This window comes from Orbicella faveolata, unplaced genomic scaffold (assembly GCF_042242905.1).
Source record: "Orbicella faveolata isolate gen_17 unplaced genomic scaffold, um_ofav_v1 contig_3, whole genome shotgun sequence".
Classification (NCBI taxonomy): domain Eukaryota; kingdom Metazoa; phylum Cnidaria; class Anthozoa; order Scleractinia; family Merulinidae; genus Orbicella; species Orbicella faveolata.
In genome coordinates, this window is record NW_028301558.1 from 10,236,021 (window position 1) to 10,257,500 (window position 21,480).

Below are 21,480 nucleotides of genomic sequence, written 5' to 3' on the forward strand. Positions count from 1 at the left end.
AAATAATATAACAGAAGATACTGTGTTGTTTTAGAACAGGTGCCTCTTAGGGGTGAAAAAAATTTCAAGCCACGCCCACAAAACGGGATCTTGGTACCTCTTAGGGTTTCGTTTCAAAATTTCCGACGAGCAACCCCGTCCTTTTTATATGGGAGTCTGGCCCCTGGATGACTGTCTAGCTGAATATAGAACGTATGTACCCAACTCAGAAAGGTACACTTGCACAGGGTACTCAAAAAAGTATTTTTCCCCGTAAAGTAAGTCATTGGGACAGTTCCACCTGTTCACTCTGACTCCGACAACAGTGAGCCTTTTGAGGTCACCATTGTGGCACAATAGCTAATAAATAACTACTCCAAAGTTTGGAAAGAGGTGTTCAATAAAAACACAATAACTTTCTAATGAATTGTTCGAGAAGCATGGAATTGAGTTTATTCTGTCTATATCATAACTTTATTATAAGTTTAAGATACACATTACTGTCTCAGATTCAGTTTACAAAAGCTTTTGCAACACTGCATGTATTTATGGTCACGCAAATAAACTAGTTGTTGATGTTGTTGTTGTCTATAAGTAAGTTGTCGAGGAGACTTACCTATGGAAAAAAAAATAAACATCTGTATAAATCAAGGCCTAATGAGAGCAAAATCGTTTCAAAACGCGTTTTGCAAATGCTCTGAGATTTTGATTGTTCTTATTTCGGAAGAAAAATGTTTTTGGGTGAGATACTAACGGTAATATTTCTAAATTGAAGATCACCTTCGACCACCTTCAAATTATGTTAGCTAGGTACCTCCCTCATCCGCAGAGGCTCCCTGTTGGAAATTGAAAACGAGCCTCCGAACAGCACGAAAGAGGTCTATGAGGAGTGCGCCTGGGTACCAAGGCCCCGCGAGGCAGTTTTACCGAGTGGCACTGGAATCAGAAGCAACCGCTACATTATTTCCGTCTGTAACGCGGGCTTTTGCCGGTTCGCTCAGGGAAATATGGAAGGTGAAGGCATTGCAAGAAAAGTCACCCTGAACGATGGCAATAAGATGCCAATGTTTGGTTTGGGAGTGTACAAAGCCAGTCCGGAAGAGACTGTCAAAGCGGTGAAGTTTGCTTTGCAGAGCGGATATCGGTTGATCGACACTGCAGCTTTCTATGAGTAAGTACATCGATTAGCTAGAGAAAAGAACCCAAATCATTTGGAATAACTTGTACTTCAAACACTCCCATAACCAGTTTACTCCGTTAGTGTTTCTTCGAATTAATGTTTAGCAATTATCGCTGAGGTCTCTTGCAGCTTTCTGACTGCGTAAGACTGACTTACAATATGGTAACTACTGCACACTCATGCGCCGATTACACGGTTATCAATATTCTCACATGATAACAACCTTTTTCTCATATAAACGCTCGGCAAAGTTGCCTTGGGGGCAAAAAAAAAAAAGAAAAAAAAAAAAAATTGGCCTGACTCGTGGTTGACTCGAGGTTGACTTGGGCTCGCGGTTGGCTCGTGTAACGCTACAACTCTCATGAAACAGACATCTCCAGACAACAAATTAACACAACACAGACACTGTGAATGTCAGTTTATTTGGAATTTCTCATGGTGACGCAGCATTTAGAACACATTTCGGGTATTCCTGGTTTAATTTATTCACCGGGATAAAATATATATGAAAAGAATATTCATAAATATAAAAAGAAATTGTGTAATAAGAATATTCATAAATATAAACATTATATATAGTCACACAACACACCAGCGACAGAACGTCACGCACATCTTGTAGCACTACACTCCTTTTTTTACATAAGCCGGCCCGGGCTAAATATCCCTTTTTTTCTGCCGATTTAATGCTGAAAATATTGTTGTGAATATTCTTAGATTATAGGAATAAAAAGTGGACTATGGCGACACAATGTCGGGTTATCTGTTCTATCATTATTTTGATGGTGTTGAAGTAATTTTGGAGCCAGACTGCAGTCAAAAAATCCTGATATAAACCATATAACTTCTTGCAGAAATGTTATTAGCATCGAATATAGGGCTAGTTCTGTTTTTGTTGTTTCTTGGCTAGTTTTGCCGTTTAGAGGAGGGAAGAAATCTTATACCATTTAGTTAAAACAAATGATTTTATTGTATTTACAAATGTTCAACACACAGAATTGTATTGTTTTCAAAATCTCAGCCTCGGGGTTATTCTTAAAATGTTTTTAAAATTTCGTAAATTTCAGCCTCAATATTTTTATAAATTATATTCTTATAAAAAGGAAAGGGCGTAATTAATATCATACCCAGTCAAACATCTTTTTAATCACAAAAAGGAACAGCAAAACTCGTCTGGCTAACGAAACAGCAAAACTTGTCAGACAACTGTCCTGGTCACAGAGGTTTTCTTGCTACTTTCTCTTACTGCAGTGAAAAAGGTTTCGCAGCCGTCGAAGCTTTTTTTTGTTTGTAGCTTCGTGAATCATTTTTCTGCCTTGCGTCCTACATTTAATTGCAAAATAGAAAAAAAAAAAACCATTGGAAACAGGATGTCAGAGAATACTTGTCAAAACCTGCCGGAGAAGCTCAGTTGATGAACAGTCCAACGCCAGTATAACCTAGCCTGTTTCAGACTCCTGGTCAGTGGAGACGATCGAAAAAGCAGAGGAGATTTCATTTCTGAGCAATCTCAAGAAATCTTGATGGGGGAAAACATTGGCATTTCTTGCTGAGCCGACCCTAAGTGACACCTAAATCCAAAATTTACATCCATAAAAGAGACGACAAGCACGTAAGAGGTTCCTCCCCCCCCCCCTGAAAAGGCCCATACCAATCTCCTTGAAGATTTAAATAAAATTATTGATTTTTTGCCAGAAATGAAGCTGAAGTTGGACAAGGTCTCAAGGAATCAGGAGTAAAACGAGAAGACATATTTGTGGTAACCAAACTTTTGATGGGACGTCATGGATACGATGAATGTCTGAAAGAATTTAATGCGAGTCTTCAAAAGTAAGTTGAATAGAAACTGCAATAGAATGCTCATTCTATTGTATTTCTCCGGCTCAATTCAAACTTAGGCGTGTTTAGGTATGTGTAACAAGGCTGGTTGATAAATGAAGGGAGGGATCAAAGGAAGCGTATCGAATTATTTGCCAACTTGTTTAGCTCTGTGTCGTACATTGTTTCGAGCTCTTAAGCGAATTACTGGAGTTTCACCTTGAGAGTTTTCCGGCTGCAAATCTCGCAGCCCGAATGTTCAACACCTTGGAAGCCAATTGTATGAAAGCCCTGAGCTCTGGTCCATTTGTTAAGTTCGAAATTGATCTGTTAATTTACTTTGAGCAACTTGCCCAAAAAGCATCGTTTGCGCTGCAGACTGATCGATGTAACAACTGATTGATGTCGTTGCAGGTTTGACTCAAAGTACGTTGATTTGTACCTAATCCATAGTCCCTCTTCTGGAAAAAACATTGATTCCTTCAAAGCAATGATGAAACTCAAGGAACAAGGCCTAATAAGGTATAAAGATACAGAAAATAACATTGTTATAGCAAGATAAGATGCATTTGTTTGATTATTCATTGCTGCCTCATGCCCGGGCGCCGTCAGAAATAATTTCGTTGGTCACAGGGAGCGAGGTGCCTAAGGTTAGGTGAAACAGGCCCATAACTCCACGTGCACCACGTTCAAACCAAGGACGCCTGGTGACGAGGCAGCTGATCGCTATCAGACAGTGATGGAAATAGCGCTATATAACCGGAGTATTAACAAAGTTTAGTATTGTTTTAAGTCAAGAGCGCATACCGTGGAACTAATTCATCTTTCAGACATAAAAGAGTGCTGAGACATGGCCCTGACTAAATAGTTAATTAAAAGATGGAATTTAATTACAACCGGTACAAACATAAAAATTGATATGCCAGAGGAAGTTTCTCTATTCTTTTATTTCTATATTTTAGTTTTTCTAACCTCTAGTTTCTGACAAGACCAGCGTCCAGAGATTTACATGTAAGTTCTGATAAAGAAACATTTCGAAAAAGAATTGATTACAAAAATAAGCGAAAGGAATCCAAGACGTTTCAAATTCATCTTGACTCCATAAATAAATTGCATGCAACTTTCGCCAGTTAAATTCCTGTCAAATATTGGATTAGGTATGAGGACTCTTTTTAACCCAGTGGATTTTCGTTCACAAACCTCGACAACATTTTTCAAATTTATATTTTAATTTTTTTACAGTATGGAAGTATCGAAACTTGAAACTTGAAGTGAAAACCGTTTTCTTGATGAAGCCTGACTTATTTGTTCTCGTGTCCTAATTTACTTAACTCGCACTTATTCTTCATTCAAGATCCATTGGTGTGTCCAACTTTGGCGTGAATCACCTCAAAGAGATGGAAAAGGCGGGGCTACCTACTCCAGCTGTCAATCAAATTGAGCTCAATCCCTATTGGCGCTTGGAAGACATCGTGAACTACTGTAAAGAAAAAGGAATTGCCTTAATGGGTTACTGTCCAATATTTCGTGCCCGGAAGAACGATGACCCAGTTCTAATGGAAATCGCCAGTAGGTAAGTGGATTTCTTAACGATAATATCACGACTGACAGTATAGACCTCAGCACGAGGCTCTGGGGAATAAACCCCACAAACTCCGTAGTTAGTCCCCAGAGCCTTGTACTGAGGTCTATTGTTTTAGGCTGAATTTTAATATATCGAAATAACAGATTTGCACGTTGTCGTCATCTGACTACAACTACCACAATTCCTTTCGTTTTTTTTTATTATTTAGATTTTGAAGCTCCAGTGGGGTTTAAATAACGATTGCCCTAGTTAGCATAAGAAACAGGCGTTAAGTTATAATTTAAAGTGCCTATGAAGTAAAAATTAATTGCTGCTTAGTTGAAAGGCTTATCAAAGTAAAGAAGAATGACGTTTCCCTTTTTAGAATATCTTTTTTCGTTCTAGAGATATTTACGTTTTTGTATTATGCAAATGAGGAAAGTGATGACGTCATAGGTGGTTCCACTTGAACAGTAAAACACTGAATCAAGAATATCTCTAGAAATATTGGAGCAGTGTTCTTCAAACTTGGTACCACAAATGTGCATCACAAAAGAAACAGAATGACACCTTCTGTGTTGTTGCCATGGCAACACTTTTGGCTCCAGTCTCTTTCGGTGAAAAACCAAATATGCCAGTTTGCAACCCTTCGAAAAGGGACAGAGGGTCTTGCTGGGAACACACATGATTCCCATATTGTCTTAACTCTCCCCATTAGATTGTTGGGAGTGGATGATCCTTGTTTAAGATAAAATCTGGTAATGTTAGTTTTAATTAAAACGAGACCAGCGGCATAACTGTTGTCATGGCAACGGCACGACGGGTGTCATTTTGTTTATTTTGTGATGTACATTTCTGGTGCCAAGTTTAAAGAACACTGCTTTAATATTTCTAGAGATATTCTTGATTGAGTATTGAACTGTTTTAGTGGAACCACCTATGACGTCATCACTTATAATACAAAAACGTGAATATCTCTAAAACGAAAAAAGATATTCCAAAAAGGAGAACGCCATTCTTCTTTACTTTGAAAAGCCTTTCAAATCAGCAGCAATTATTTTTTACTTCATAGGCACTTTAACAAGTGAAACTATAGAATTGCCATGGCAACGTTTGGCGCGAAATTTCTCGATACAGTAAGCAAGTCAAAAATCCACGATTTTGAGCGTGCAGTTTGTCACCCATGATGTTAAAAAAAAGTCCTCAAATGGCATACATTCATGTACATGTAAAATAAAGAAATAATTTCACACTTGCATTTTGTCATTAAATTATGAGTTTTTACAAAACGCTCGTGAAATTATTTCCCAATTTCACTCGTCACCAGTTGATTACCCATCAGGAGCCATAATCGGGGACGGAGATCGTAAGTCTCGGGATTCGCGCGCACCTATGATATGGGACAATTTTTCTATTTTTAGAACAAATTGCACCATCCTGACATCATATATCCGCGCGGATTCACGCACATGTCAGGGGCTCTCGCGTGGATGTTGTCACGTTGCGTGATCAAATGGTGAGAGTTGAGAGATTCTCTTCTCTTTTTCACAGCGATGGCAGGGAATAAGGCAGGGAATACGAACCAGGGCGCTTATATGTAGTTTTATGCTCTGAGCTAACGGAAAAGGTGGGTTTTTCAGGGTCATAAACAAGACTTCAATCTCGCGCTGGGAATGAATAATAAGATCTGCTCGCGCTAGTTGTAAGCTTACGCGTATGCTTAAGAATATAGCAAGAAAACTCTCTACTCTGGTATCGAGCTAATTTGTGAGTTTCTCAGACAATGTTTAATCATAACCAAAACCTGTTTTGATGGTTTCTTATTGTCTCTGCCTGTTTGGCGAGTTTGCAAAAGTTTTTGAAAGGAAAGTCTGACGCGTACAATTAGCTCATTTGCATAGTGCACGCAGCTCGTGCACTTTCAAGTCCGAGTCGGTGTTTTCAATTGTCAACAAACCTTGACAAAGATTTCTTTCGTTATCTTTTGTGCTGAGATGCTGCAACAAATTTCACGAATGCAAAAAAGGCTACTAACATGTGTGTTTCTTCAACATAAGCATAGTGAAGTTTTACACTGCGAAAATGAAAATAGACAAGGAGTTTTGATAACTCGATCATCAAAATCGAAATCGTTATTCCAAGTTGATTAAAGAAAGCGTCATCGTAACTTTGCTGATTGTTTCTGCTTTATTCACATATTTTCAGCTTAGCTTTTAATATGTTCTCAAACATTTATCAATCTTAAAAATATTTAAAAACTATAGAGCTATTGTTTGAGTTCGATGTACGCTTTCAAACGAAAGTGCGGCGGAAGTACAATTTGCCATGTTTACTAACTGTACAAAACACGCATCGGCGGGCGCTCAAATTCATCGACAACAGAGAATTTACTGGATTTTTACACGAATAAAACTGAGCAGTATCTACGGACGTAAAGTTATTAAGCCTTGATGAAACATCAAGCGTTGTTCACAATTCAAGCGAAACTCAAACTAGCAATTATTTTGGTTTACTTTTCGGTCGCGATAGACTGACAAATTCCTCGCAAGCGTGTGGCAAGAGGAGTTAGGAAACTATGAAGTCCTGAAGCTCTGCTATATCTAAATATATCCAGCTAGTTTTTTGCTGTGTAATGGAAAAGCTGTTAATCTTCAACATATGTGAAATTTAAAGTGGAGTAATGTACAGCTCATGTGAAAGAAGCATCAGTCGGAACACAACTTGGTCAGCGATATATATAAGCTTACTGCGGAACATACCTAAATTCGACACTGTCTTACTTCACTCAAACTGGAGCAGCTCACGACGAAAATACTTAAGCAAAATTCCAACAGACGTAAACGCGTTGAGTTGTGGGGCAAAAACATCATGTGAAACATTTCGGGAATTTCGGACGCCATTTCCCCCGCGCGATATCCGCAAAAATCCTCGCAGTATGTACGCGCGTGTGCCGCAGGTGATGGCGCAATTTGTTCTAAAAATAGAATTATTGTCCCATATCATGGGGACAACCCCAATACTAGAAATGGCGCGCGCTTACGGTCTCCGTCCCCGATTATGGCTCCTGTTACCCATGTAATGTCTTATTTTTCGGGAAAACTTCAAATGGAACGCATTCTTCGCGAAGGAAATTCCCAACCGAAATTACAGAATTTCTTTCTAAAAACTGAAATTTCTTTCTTTCGAAAGCTGAAACACTGGTACTTTGTTTGAAAATCGTTGCAGGTACAAGAAAACAGTTCCACAGCTTCTCATTCGCTGGAGTGTACAGAAAGATTTCATCACCATTCCCAAGTCATCCAAACCAGAAAGGATTCAGGAAAACGCCGACATTTTTGACTTTACTATAAGCGACGATGATATGAAAACTCTGGTAAGTTTTATCAAACTAACTGGAATCACTGACAACAGGCGTCCTTTTTCGTTTTGTGAATTGGCTACCCTCTCGAGAGAAATCTCAGATTCGAGCCGAAAATTCTTGATTGTTGTTTTTTTCTGAACAGTATAGTTGCACAGATTTAAAGAAAATACGCACACGTTATTTTATCACCTTTTGCATATTTAGTCTTTGTTACTTGTGAACATCCTTAATTAAGCTAATGATGGATAAGGAGTACCGTATTTACTCGAATAAGCGCCGTGGTGCTTATTTAATTTTTCGTGTCTCCGTTGCGGCGCTTATTCGAGAGCTGTGCTTAGTTAAAAAGCTCATACCACAAAGACAAAACATTTTGATTGTACAATTTAATTAACTTCACGAGTATTTTTCATGGCTTACAGGTTTGAACCAAACCTCCTAAGTTTTGGCTTTCATAACAGTCTCGTGAATACTTTTCTGCAGGTTTTCAACGTTTCACTCGATGTCAATGTTCTGACTGTTGCGTAAAGTTCACAGGATCTAACACAGGATGCACTTTATCTTAGTCTGTGCATGTAAAAGTAGTTCAGTTTCCCTCAAGCACTTTTACTAACACAACAAACAATACTCGAATAAGCGCCGCACCGCAGCTGCGGTGCTTATTCGAGGGCGGCGCTTGTTAACTTTTCCACCCCATGTGCCACGCTTAATCGAGGGCGGCGCTTATTCGGGGGCGACGCTTATTCGAGTAAATACGAAACATTTCTTTCAAATTTAAGAGTGTGTGTATCGTCTTTAAATGTGTGATCTCGTTCTTACTCCTAAGATATTAAAATATAGTTTTAGTAAGACGTTGTACTTCCACGCTCTACAGAAAATGTTTTAGTGAATCCAAGGGTAGCAAGAGATGTTTGGTATTTTTATCGAGTGTAAACATGAAGAGATCATGTGACATGGGATACCAAAATGGAACCTCTGTCACTCACTCTCACCCATTTCTCTTTCCTTTCGTAGTTCGTTGTGTGCGACTCGTTGTGTGCCTCCGGAGCGGGCACACGCACTGCGCATGCGGAGTTTCCTTCATCATAACCGTCTCACTAATGTCTCAATTTTATGAACTCCTCTTCCTTCTCGTACGCCGTTTATTCATAGAACGTAATTTATTGCCTCGTAATTTGTTAGCCATACACTTACCCTTCAAACTCTTGCAGACATAGCAATCCAGATTTTTACTTTTGACTGCTGTAAAGGTCCCCCCGTATAACTCGAGAATGCTTTAATGTTGTGAGCGTGTAACATTAAGTAGTTCAGTTTTACCCTGGCGCACATGAATGGCAAAAATACAATTATTTTACAGCCTTTTTTATGTACTTTTTTCACTGACAGGATTCATTGCCAACAGAGCAGTGCTGCACTCCGTTGAAGGGCGTGACGGACTGTCCCTGGATAGGATAGAAGCTGAATTGACTATTTCTGTTGTGTCGAGTCACGGAAATTGACTGCATAAGAAAAAATTAAGTGTTCCAAGATGCGTTGCACTTATTAGAAAGTGTTTTTCTTGTATTAACATTTACTTTTTGACGATCTTTGAGCTTCAAGAAAGGCGTACATTATATGATGCAACTTGGTGTTCAGTTTTACTGATAACGAACAGGTATATTTTGGTCTGTCCATCATGGGACATCGCGTCTCTGTCTTGGCATTTATAGTTTTAAATATGTCTCCGGATGGTCCGGAGACATTGCCAGAAAGTGCATTTCTTGGCAACCCAGGGAAAGGCATGCGATACATTTCCAAGAGAACTCAATCAATTCTTATATGAAGCTGGCTGGGCGCTTTCAGTACAGTTTCGTAAAATGGCGAAAACGTTTTGATTAGTTGTAATTTTACTGTGTGTTCAATTGATTAAACATACATTTCTCGGGTCGCAATGTTTGATAATGATCAAGCAATCAATCTATTTAGTGTTAAGTACTGTATATGTACATGTAATAGACCCTTTGCATATATGGCGCCTCTGATTTGAATAACAATACTTATACACCCTAAGCCTCACATTCATGTGAAAAATCCTTTGTCTGGAAACATGAGCGCGAGGCTAAGGATGTATACTGTATTATAGTAAATGGTTTGAGTCCAGGAGTATCAGTAGTTCGTATAGTGTGACCGGGTGAAGGTAGTTCTGAAAAGAACTGTTGTTGGTGACTGACATTTCGACAACCTGAGCGGAAGTCATCTTCAGAGTCAAGTGAATTGTTTTTGTCAGTCGATGATGTCATAAGTCTGGTCCGTTGCACATGATTGGTCAGTTTAGCCATGATGATATTGGCTGAAAGACTCTTGTAAAGTTTGTCATCAGTCACTGGTGGGTTTCGATCCGTTTATTGTTAGTCAAATTGGTCGGTTTTTGGTCGGTCTATTGTTAGTCAAATTAAGTCGGTCTGTTCGAAGTCCGTTTGTCGGTTTCGTTTCCGTCACGGATAAGTCGTTTGTAAGGCGCCGGTAGTTGATGACATCTGTTAAGTGGCGTCTGTTCTAGGTCAGTGTACCAGCTTTCCTGAGTCACTCGTTGAAAATAGTTTGCACTGTAGGTTAAGCACGGAGCAGAGTCCCAGTCAATGTTGTGGTTTGTCAGATGACTTCCGCTCAGGTTGTCGAAACGTCAGTCACCAACAACAGTTCTTTTCAGAACTACCCTCACCCGGACGATCACACTATACGAACTACGTATATTGTATTGTTTTTCAAATTTAGGCACCGTTTATGCAAAGGGTCTATTAGTCTTCAGAAACGCATTAGAAGCAATGCTTTATAAGATTTGTAGAGGAAGGCTGAACAGGTCAGCGAAACTAAATCTGTAGAAGAGAGTTTGAAGAACTTCTGAAGAAGGAACAAGAATTGTAAAGAATAGAGAAGCGAACTACTTACAAGGACCAAAAGAAGGAATCGTGTTCTAGAACCGAGCTGCTGGGAGAAATTTGGTCAGCCGCCATAGTGTTCCAGATAGTGCTCTAAAATAGGTGTGGGGCGTGGTTTTGACAATTCCAGAAATCAGGGACAGGTCATTACATTGTATTCTTGGGAAAAACATTTCATTGGTAAAGCCGCTCTCACCACCCCCGGTCACCACTTTTTAGCACTTAGGCTAAAAATAGTCACTGCTAAACTGTTGGGGTAGCCTAGAAGGGAATGGCGGAGAGTTAGCGACCACCAACCGTCTATACAGACACCTGCCATCTTCCCTTGAACGGGAATGATCGCGTGACGAGCCATAAGGGAGTGGACAAAAAATTACTTACCCACGATACGATACGACAACTTTATTTATACACGGTATTTCCATCGGTCTTGCGACAGATTTGAATGCCATCTTTGGCTTACAAGTATTTGTATTCTACAGTCTAATAAGTTGAAGTTTGCCGCGGCACTGATCACCAGGAACTCATAACATTCCGCGCGCGGTAAATTACTTGGAAGTATCTTACCGAAACTTCTCCTAGACTTTCTAAAAGTCCTTTCATATTTACATTGTTAATTTTCAAAACTCCTCTATGACCTCTATTCCAAACACTTGATGTCGACAGTTACCATAGATACATGATTAGGGCGGTCCCTCAGGGAAATACTTACCTCTGTTAACACAAAAATGAGTTTGATTTGCACAAGAATGAACCTTTAGGCGGAACACATTTTCATATGAATGGTTTCGCACGAAGGCTCGTTTTAACTCAGAGGCAAAAGACAACTCGGAAGCGGCCCATTTATCTGTACAGTAAATGGAAGGCGAAGGCATTGTAAGAAAAGTCACACTGAACGATGGCAATAAAATGCCAATATTTGGTTTGGGAGTGTACAAAGCCAGCCCGGAAGAGACTGTCAAAGCGGTGAAGTTTGCTTTGCATAGCGGATATCGGTTGATCGATACCGCAGCTTTCTATCGGTAAGTAAGTTGCATCTCCATTTTAAATCCTTCAGTCAGGGCTTCAGCGCCTTTCAGTGCCTTAATTTCAATTAAGGTTGTAAAATATCAGTGACCTTTGACCTCAACATGTGACCTCTTGCTCATTAGAATTGCTTCCGGTTCTTCTTCCTTCGATAAACATTGATAACACCAGTCATCTACCTGTTTAATGGTGACATGTGCTGTGGCAGTAGACCGGTTAGCACAGGCGGGTTTTAAATCTATACAATGCTTCGAGATTTGCACTAAATGCTACGCGTAGAAAAGAAATTTTTAAAATTGGCTCAGTGTAGTTTAAGTCTGTCTCGCGTTGTTTTGATGTCTCTGTGTTCACGTTCTTTTTGCCAGAAATGAAGCTGAAGTTGGACGAGCAATCAAGGAGTCAGGGGTAAAACGTGAAGACGTATTTGTGGTGACCAAGCTTCAGAAAGCAGGCCACGGGTATGATGAATGCTTGGAGGCTTTCAATTCAAGTCTAAACAAGTAAGAAGAAGACTATTGAGAAGACTCGAAGGCTGTTCATGTTGTAGAATTTTCCCTGTGTACTGATGTATGTCTTAGCAATTTCTGGGTTAATGGCATACAGCTGAATGTGACACAAATTGACATGGCGTATGGCATGTGTGCTGGGGGTATAGGTATGTGTGGGGTATGGTTTTTCAGCCACTTTGGTCATTAATATGGTATCGATTTTGTCATTTCTGGTCATAAATAGGGTATGGTTTTTGCACGCTAGTCTTGAATTGCATCAGGGGTATGATTTTTAGAAGAAGCTAGTTTTTCATCAATAATGATAAGACCATTAATAGAAGCCCTTCATAAATTATGTTCAGGTCAACTGTGCCAGTCGTAACGGTCATGTGATGATCCTTATGACTTCCAGGAACAACAAGAACAGTGGAAACTCAACATAAGATTTTATTGTCGGCCATGTGGACCGCAGGAAAACTACATTGTCTGTTAGCCTGAGCTCTAACTCAGCAGTATTGTGACATAATGTCACGCCTATTGTCACAGGTCATAAATAGGGTGTCAAATGTTTGGTCAGATCATAAATAGGGTAGGGAAAATCTCAGATTTTTGTCTTAAATAGGGTAAGGGTTTTGGGAAGCGGGCCGCACATTCTTACCAAATTTTTTTGGGAGTACCCCCTGGGGTGGGCATGTGGAGGCATAATTTGTGGTCTTAGGATCTGGAATGAGTGGTGTGAGATCAAGCCCACTTCTCTCATCAGCTGACTAATTTCTAATTTAATATCATTTAATAACATTTTAAAGGTTTTTTCCTGTCAATCCAAAGTTATCTCATTATTTCATCACAGACTTGATGTAAACTATGTTGATTTATACTTAATTCACCATCCTAAACCTGGAAGAAACATTGAATCATACAAAGCCATGATGAAACTCAAGGAACAAGGCCGCATAAAGTATGTAACTCTACAGTGTACGTGTAGTTTTGCATTTGTTGTTTCTTGCTTTTGTTTCGAGGGTTTTTCTCTGGATTCGCTGTGTTAAGTTCCTCCCTCCATGAAAATCAACATTTCCTAATCCCAGTTTGATGTGAGTACACATATAGAGTAGCTGTCTGAAAACAAGCTGAAAATGAATCAGATTTACCTTTCACAGTTCCCTGATCTGAACATAAAATTTCACCTCTGTTAGATCTGACTGCACTTACTATTGATCTTGGCAAACAGTAATTATCATTTGCCTTAGCTGTAACATCATCGAAAAAATTATGAAAACTTTGATAACAGACATCATGGCAGTGACCTGAGTAGTCTGACAGGTAGCTTTTGAAATCATAAATGAATTTGTGTATCAAAAATGTTATTCAATGCTTATTTGTAGCTATTACATGTAAATCCCTTAAACATTTATTTTAAGGTCCATTGGTGTATCCAACTTTGGCGTCAATCACCTAAAAGAGATGGAAAAGGCAGGGCTACCTACTCCAGCTGTCAATCAAATAGAACTGAATCCATATTGGCGCTTGGAAGAAATTGTGAACTACTGTAAAGAGAGAGGAATTGCCTTAATGGGTTACTGTCCAATATTTCAAGGCCAGAAGAATGACGACCTCATTCTAATTGAAATGGCCAGTAGGTAAACCCATAACTCTATGCTTAATCAGAGCTTTTGAGATGTCTGTTCTCCGAGAGCAGATGTCTCAGGCTGGATTATACAATGTAATTATTATTTATATAAGCAGTTACAATGAACCATATGACACATGATTTAGGGTCTTAAACTTAAACTTGTTGAACAGTACAGTTTTGAGGTAGAATTTTGTATTCTTTTATGTGTAGTTAATGTTATATTCTTACTATTACACTACCATTCTTTTGAATCCTCATATTCTTGTTACAAAAAATCACGCATACACTGTAGGAGGCATGAGCCTGCCAAGAGATGTTTGTAGGAGATTTTGCTTAGTACAGTTCTTGAACTTTCCCTTCCTCGCCCTGTAAATGGGTTGAACCCAGGCCCCTGTATGGAGCAGAGAAGGGAGGGGGAGTTCAGGGACTGGACAACATGTTGCTTATAAGTAACACAAGGATGACATTATGACAATGACAAAGCTAATGAACACTGTTCAATGTACTCACAATTGTCATTTCCTGATCAGTTAGTTTAATTGGAAACTTCGAGTTGACCGGTATATTTTTCACTTAAAACTACCACAATACTAACTACAATTTAATTACTCTAAGTCTTGACTTCTCCAGACACGGCAAGTGTAATGGACTTGGGCAAACTTGTATAGACTTGTGCTGAGGGATCTGGTAAAGGGTAGTACTTTTGGCATGATTATAGGAAACCATGTTTTTCTATGCTGAGGAATATAATCATCAGCACAAAAGTAGCTGAATTTTAGATGGGCCAGTTGTGGAACACAAAATAACTTGGAGATTGATGACTGATAGATTGTTAAATTATCCTTGTCAAAGAAATGATTAAGTAAAATGCCCTTTTCCAAAACCCTTGAATATTTGCAGATACAAGAAAACAGTGCCCCAACTTCTCATTCGTTGGAGTGTACAGAAAAATTACATCACCATTCCCAAGTCTACAAAACCAGAAAGAATTTTAGAAAACACCAATGTTTTTGATTTCACTATAAGCGACAAGGATATGACAACTTTGGTAGGTTTGATTTCACTTACGTGTATGTATTACACAAGGGAGTGTGCATGTTGTGTCTCAAGGATTTTTAGGTGTTATCCAAGATCAATCATACCTCTGGGCATTCAGGCTTTGTGTAGTTCTGTAGTTTTGGAGTGTAGCATTGTGATAGAAGTGGAGTTTTGTGGTGATGAAAGTTATAACTTTCTAAAACTGTGGGTAAATGAGTAGGCTCCATTTCCAGCCGCTCTTTGGGAAATGAGCCTGCATCCCTTCCCCAAACAGATGCGAGAGAGTGCTGGAAATTGAGCATTGTAAATGAGACACATATTAGAAGGATAATTTTTCCACAAGAAGTTGATCAAGGTAATTTAACCACTGTAGTCAGTTAAGGAAAGCTGATGATTCAAGCATTGACCATTGATGATTGCTTGATGATTCAAGCATTGGTTAGAGCAGAAAATGCATTTTTTGTAGTGAATTGTAGTCAATGTACTGAGCTGTCATTAGCTTCTCTCTGTGCTTTGGCTGGTTACTGATTTCATATTGTATTTCCCAATAATTTATGGAAAAGATACATGCAGACAAAATTAATTCTGCTTTGTGTTGTAAAGATAAAAGAGCATTCAGTAGTAGGAGCATTTACCCAGTAGTTATTTTGGTTGCCTGGAACAACTTGCTGTTTAATTATTTACTGATCATTATTTTTTCATTATTTTCCCACTTACAGAATGCAATGCCAACAGAACAATGCATTAAACAATTGGCGAATATGACAGAATGTCCTTGGAAAGGATAGAAACTGGTTCACTTGATAATTGAATTCTTGATACTCCAAGTTATTTAACCGTTTTAGTTTCCTTGCTTGTCTGAAAATAACAAGTTCTAAATAAACGAGTATTGTTAACCAGTGAGCTATCAACTGAGCTCATCCCAAGATAATTTAAACTATGTATAAAAATGACAGAATGTTGTCGGCTTGAAAGTTATCTATTTTTTGTACTGATAGGACAGTACAAACATTCTGAGAACCATTCACAAATTTAATATTTGTGTGTGTGAATGAGCTACTTGGAATTCACGATTAACGATTCATGCAAGCTATTCAAGTTTAATTTGAAGCCTGCTTGAAATTTTGCTACACATAAGTACATTACAGTGAATAAGAAGTGGCCATTACAGATACAATTTTGTTCTTTAATGGCAGTGTTTATCTACACTAGTTCATAACTCTACTTTGCTGTGCACTTTAGCTATGAGCAGGAAGAGTAAAACAGAGCCATGGTCTGTTTTGAAAAGGAAATTCTCCAAATTGGTGTATTGGTTTTTTAAGATTGCTGATAAGAGTCTCCAGCTATTTACATCACTCACACTTTGATGAATCAAAATACGGTGTTGGACCACCCTTTGTCAGATTATGCTATGTGTAGCTACAATAATGGCATCACATGATGCCTTGTAAAGAAGCTAGAATGATCATCCTTTTTATGTAACAGGTTATCATTGCAACAATACAACCTCCTAAAACACCCTACCCTTTAGCGTTAAGAACTTATACTGACAGTGTAACTCAAACCAAGCTCAGTGACCTCCATCAAATGGAGGTCACTGAGCTTGGCTTTGTACTGTGGAATTGTAATCGGCATGATAAAATACAACATGTCATAAAGTATAGAAAAATTCTGTCAAAAATGGCTCAGGGGGTTAAGATGTCTCTGAACACTATCAACAGAACTTTTTGAAACTTGCAAAAAGTTGTTTCTTAACATGCTTATTACAATTTGACAAGAAAAATAGGGTCAGAGAGCTCATTCTTGAGTTATACCCTGTAGGCACTGTATCTGCTGGAAAGTGATGAAAACTGTCACCAGCCACCTTGACTTCAGCTGGAGTGCTCTGATTTTATGTGGTATTCAAAAGAAAGAAATAGTTTAGTTGATTTCATATTGTGATGTTGACCAAGTAAGTGCATATGCTTCTATATTGATTCTTCCTTGTCCCCCATAAGAAGGCAACTGGGATGACCACCATGTACTTTATGCTAGCCTGTCCATGGAGAGTCTGTGACATTCCCCATTAAAGTGCACTGTTCTGTGGGCATGTTATCCTGCAATGTGTAATGAATGAATATTGTATTTAATAATTATTGTTGTTACATGTACTGTGGGAAATAAATAAAGATGTAATGTACATCATAACCATTAACTGTATTATTACAATATTATACATGTATACTAGCCTCCATTTGAGGAACTGATAATGGCCAAGGACGAAATTATATCAACTAATGGAGGCCATTGTGAATACTAATTATCCTTCAAATATTTTTTGCAACATGGGAATGTAATCACTTGCTGAATATTCCCCAGTTTTATATTAGCTGGAGTATATTCAGTTGCTTGGAGCATTTAGACCAATAGCAGTGCTAGTGAAAATATTTGATTATGATGGATTATACCTCGTGTAATATACAGTAGCTGCAGTGAGTCGAGGATTAAGAGAGCAAAGAGTGTACATATACATTCATTGTGTAGGATGGCTTTTAGTGGGTCCAAGAGAGTGTCTGGCAAATCCTTATTTTCTTTTATTAGTCTGTGACCAAAACGATTGCAGGTACACACTTACCAAAATTTTCATGTCCTCTTCACTAATGGCAAAGTCAAAAATATCTGCATTTTCTAAAATTCTCTCTTGTTTACTGGATTTGGGAATGGTGATGTAATTCTTCTGTACACTCCAACGAATCAGAAGCTGTGGAATAGTTTTCTTGTACCTAAAAGATACAAGAGTTGCAAATTTAAGATGATTGAGTGAACAAGTGTTGAAAATAAACACAAAGTGGAAAGGTGGGAGGGGGGGGGGGGATGGATGGATAAGATTAGTTGACTGGTGTCTAATTTCAAGATAAAAGGACGGTATACACTGGATCCACTCTCTTTAATCAAACCTGGAGAATTACAATGTCAGGGTTTACTGATTGGTCACAATTTTAACCTATAACAGTGTGCAAAGAAACATGTATCTGATACTGTAGCCTGGGGCTTGATAAAATAAATTACATTATTTAGAGAAGAAAGCACATCAGCCTTAGCTGGTTTTCATGTGGGTCCTTTATCTCGGTCGAATTGGAATTTCAAGTGTTAGTTTTTGAGGAGGGAGGAAAACCGGAGAACCTAGAAAAAAACCCTCTGAGCAAGGTGAGAACCAACAACATAGTTACTCAATGCACATATGGCACCGAGCCAGAATCAAACCTGGATCACATTGTGGGAGCTGGCGAGCACTCTTACCGCTGCACCATTCCTGCTCCCCACAACCTACATGTACATGATGTATGTACATAACGGAACAGAAATAATAACAACAGAAATATTTAAGTATAATTATGTACTGATGTATGTATTAATGTACAGTAGACAAGAACCTCCCTTAAACTTAAGAGAGGTGTTCACATATGGAAGTTATATGTGTTGTTTTATGTTGCTGGGACCTTGACTATTTATCCACTTGTGGGAGGCATCTTGTCCAAAATTAAGCTTGCAAAGGTCTACAGTGGAAAACTATATAGCTTTAAAGTTATGTGATGTTGAATATTGTGAATACTTCAATACACTGTGGTAATTCAATTAATTTAAAGTGTTTTGGCTTACTCACTGACCTACTTGCCATTTCAACTAACACCGGATCGTCATTCTTCCTGCCACGAAACAGTGGACAGTAACCCATAACCGCAATTCCTTTTTCAGTACAATGGTTCACAATGTCTTCTAATCGCCAAAAAGGGTTCAGCTCAATTTGATTGACAGCTGGTGTTGGAAGACCTGCTTTTTCCATCTCTTTGAGATGATGAACACCAAAGTTAGACACTCCAGCAGACCTTGAGTCATGAAAAAGGGAAAAAAATATAATTCAAATAGATTTTTCTATAAGTTTCGCTTTTATTAATGTTAAGGCTTAAATGTCATTTGAACATGCTCATAAAAAGGCATCTATTCACTCCATAGCTTATATAGTGCTTCTGCATCTAGATAAATCTTGCCCAAAACATTTACAGTGTTTTTCTATAATATGTTTACTTACTGACATGATTTGTATGACATTCCTTTACATGAAGATGTAGCAGGAATCATGGAGTAAGGTACAAGCTTTTAGCCAAACCAAATAATCTGGAAACAATTTGTTGGTAGTACAACATCTATATACACTGCACATGCATATCAGGAACATTGCATGCCTCTTTGCCAGGGTACAGGGGGTGTGAACCCAATGGGGGACTGGAGATTTTCATACTTAGGGGCTCTAAAATGCCACTTCCTGGCTGTTTTCCAGGGAACAAGCAAATTCTGCAATTAGAAATTGTCGACTGCCACATCCTCATGTTTATGTAATTTGAAGAATTCCCAGAAAGTACAAGCTCTTGTGACTCACAGAATTGTGAAGAGGGTTTTTGTTTTGTAATCTATTAATTCTGCTAAAACCTTTTTTCAAAAAATTCTCTTAAACCCACTAGAGCTACATTCATCATTGCAGGTCGACAAGGATACATCAACAAAATAAAATGAAAGTGATATAATTATACAGTATTCTTGGATAAAACAGGGGGTTGTGTAATCAAAGATCTTGGGCAAAATCTGTCAAATCAGTACGCTGTGGGACAAAGATCCTCTTCTCTTTCAGACAAGAGGGAACTAACTCCTGCTAATCTTTCATTGAACAGATAGAGAAGAGAATCTCTGTCCTGCAGAGAATCAAACCAGCTAAAGTCTGTAATTAATGGTTCCTGCACACTTCCTCGTGTATCAAGAAATTCCATCTCTTACAAGTACAGTTTGTATGATGTACATTCACAAAAAGTCATGCAACTCCCATCACTCGGAGTACCGTTACCCTATAGTTTCTTTCTATGCATGAGATCATAGTCCTTAACCTTTGCAGCATACAAAGACCTTAATTTGACAGAACATTCTCCATGATTACATGTACCTTAAAACCCCATCTTCCTTGAGCTTCAGCATGGCCTTATAGGACTCAACATTCTCTCCGGGTGTGGGTGAATGGATAAGGAACAGGTCAATGTATCCAGTGTCAAGCCTGTAAGAGAAATAACAATTTCAATAAATTGAACTGGGTTTTAAATACGTTGAATGGGTTTGCTCGCAATGAGTCTTTTAAGGGGATTTGTATTAATCTCCTTTTCCCTTATTTCTATCTTAAAGTATTACAGTGTATGTCATCATCTTGTCCAAATGTTCCCTTAACTATTTCAAAGAGTTACATGTCTTATAAAATAGAACGTACTTCTTACTTCTTTTACATCTATGTACCTTGTACTAAAGTGGCTAACCCAAAATGCAACACTCACTTCTTCAGGCTTGCGTTAAAAGCCTTCAAACACTTGTCATATCCATGATTATCATTCCAGAGTTTGGACACCACGAAAATGTCTTCTCGTTTCACTCCAGATTCCTTGATTGCTTGCCCAACTTCAGCTTCATTTCTGTAACATAAAATTTCAAGAAGGGTTTTTGTTCCTTTCTTTCATTAAAAGAATTTACTCTGTCGCCTCACAATCATACCTCCATACCCAGCTGACAAAATCGCTCTTGCTTCCTTCTTACCCATGTCAGTTAAATTATTTTTTTCCCATTAAAAAAAAAAAACCGCATCACCGTGCATTACTAATGAGTCACGAGGAAGTGTGGTTGCCTCATGGTTTGAGCCAGTTGGCCGGGGACATTGTGCCCTGTTCTTGGGCAAGAGGACATTATTACTCTCATAGTACCTCTCTCTACCCAGATGTATAAATGAGTACCGGCGGATTTCATGCTGGGGGTAACCCTACGATGGACTAGCATCCCATCCAGCGGGGAGGGGGAGGGGGTAGAAATACTCTTAGTCGCTTCATGCTACAGAAACATACCAGAGATAAGCGCCGGCCTGATGAGCCGCTTGGCCCGTGGCAGACTTAACCTTTACCTTACCTTAAAGCATTCGTACTTACCCATATAAAGCAGCAGTATCAATCATGCGGTATCCATTCTGCAGAGCAAACTTTACCGCTTTTGTACAATCGTCTCCCACGGCCTTGTACACACCGAGACCGAACAAAGGCATTTGATAGCCATCGTTTAACGTAATTTTTGCTTGGATACCTGCCCCTTCTATATTCATCACGGCCAGTCGTGTCAATGGTCGTGTTAGGAAATGTCGCAAAAGGCAAAATCTGACAGGCATTTATGAAGGCGGGACACGGCAAAAGAAACTGGCACTAGTTCAAGAGCACTCCGCTGACACGGGGTTACCACATCTGTCTTGTCAAGTGGCTATCACATTCTGTTACGTTGAGTCTCGAAGTGAAGCTAGAAAATATACATACACTTACTCGAATAAGCGCCGCGGCACTTATTTAATTTTTCGTGTCTCCGGTGCGGCGCTTATTCGAGGGCGGCGCATATTTAAAAGGCTCATACCACAAAGACAAAACATTTTGAT

The 21,480-nt window shown here is 38.8% G+C and overlaps 3 protein-coding genes across 4 annotated transcripts; 2 read left to right on the plus strand and 1 right to left on the minus strand.

Moving 5' to 3' along the window:
• Positions 1 to 940: 940 nt before the first annotated feature.
• On the plus strand, positions 941 to 9,830 carry LOC110065913 (uncharacterized). Its single transcript, XM_089297917.1, has 6 exons — positions 941 to 1,150; positions 2,855 to 2,989; positions 3,392 to 3,499; positions 4,332 to 4,550; positions 7,767 to 7,914; positions 9,286 to 9,830. The coding sequence occupies exons 1-6, from the start codon at positions 987 to 989 to the stop codon at positions 9,352 to 9,354; spliced, it is 843 nt and encodes a 280-aa protein (XP_089154043.1). The 5' UTR covers positions 941 to 986; the 3' UTR covers positions 9,355 to 9,830.
• A 77-nt stretch (positions 9,831 to 9,907) lies between these two features.
• Positions 9,908 to 17,186, plus strand: LOC110065917 (uncharacterized). 2 transcript variants are annotated; one of them, XM_020773104.2, is made up of 6 exons: positions 9,908 to 11,839; positions 12,209 to 12,343; positions 13,182 to 13,289; positions 13,750 to 13,968; positions 14,862 to 15,009; positions 15,719 to 17,186. In XM_020773104.2, the coding sequence occupies exons 1-6, from the start codon at positions 11,676 to 11,678 to the stop codon at positions 15,785 to 15,787; spliced, it is 843 nt and encodes a 280-aa protein (XP_020628763.2). In that variant the 5' UTR covers positions 9,908 to 11,675; the 3' UTR covers positions 15,788 to 17,186. The 2 variants fall into 2 exon arrangements, with proteins under 2 accessions (XP_020628763.2, XP_089154041.1); XM_089297915.1 differs by lacking the exon at positions 15,719 to 17,186 and having other exon boundaries at positions 14,862 to 15,219.
• LOC149106324 (uncharacterized) lies at positions 14,474 to 21,237 on the minus strand. The gene is made up of 6 exons (XM_089297916.1): positions 20,990 to 21,237; positions 20,351 to 20,485; positions 19,972 to 20,079; positions 18,647 to 18,865; positions 17,614 to 17,761; positions 14,474 to 17,095 (listed from the first exon to the last, which is right to left on the minus strand). Exons 1-6 carry the CDS (start codon positions 21,220 to 21,222, stop codon positions 17,030 to 17,032), a joined length of 909 nt encoding a protein of 302 aa, XP_089154042.1. The 5' UTR covers positions 21,223 to 21,237; the 3' UTR covers positions 14,474 to 17,029.
• Positions 21,238 to 21,480: the final 243 nt, after the last annotated feature.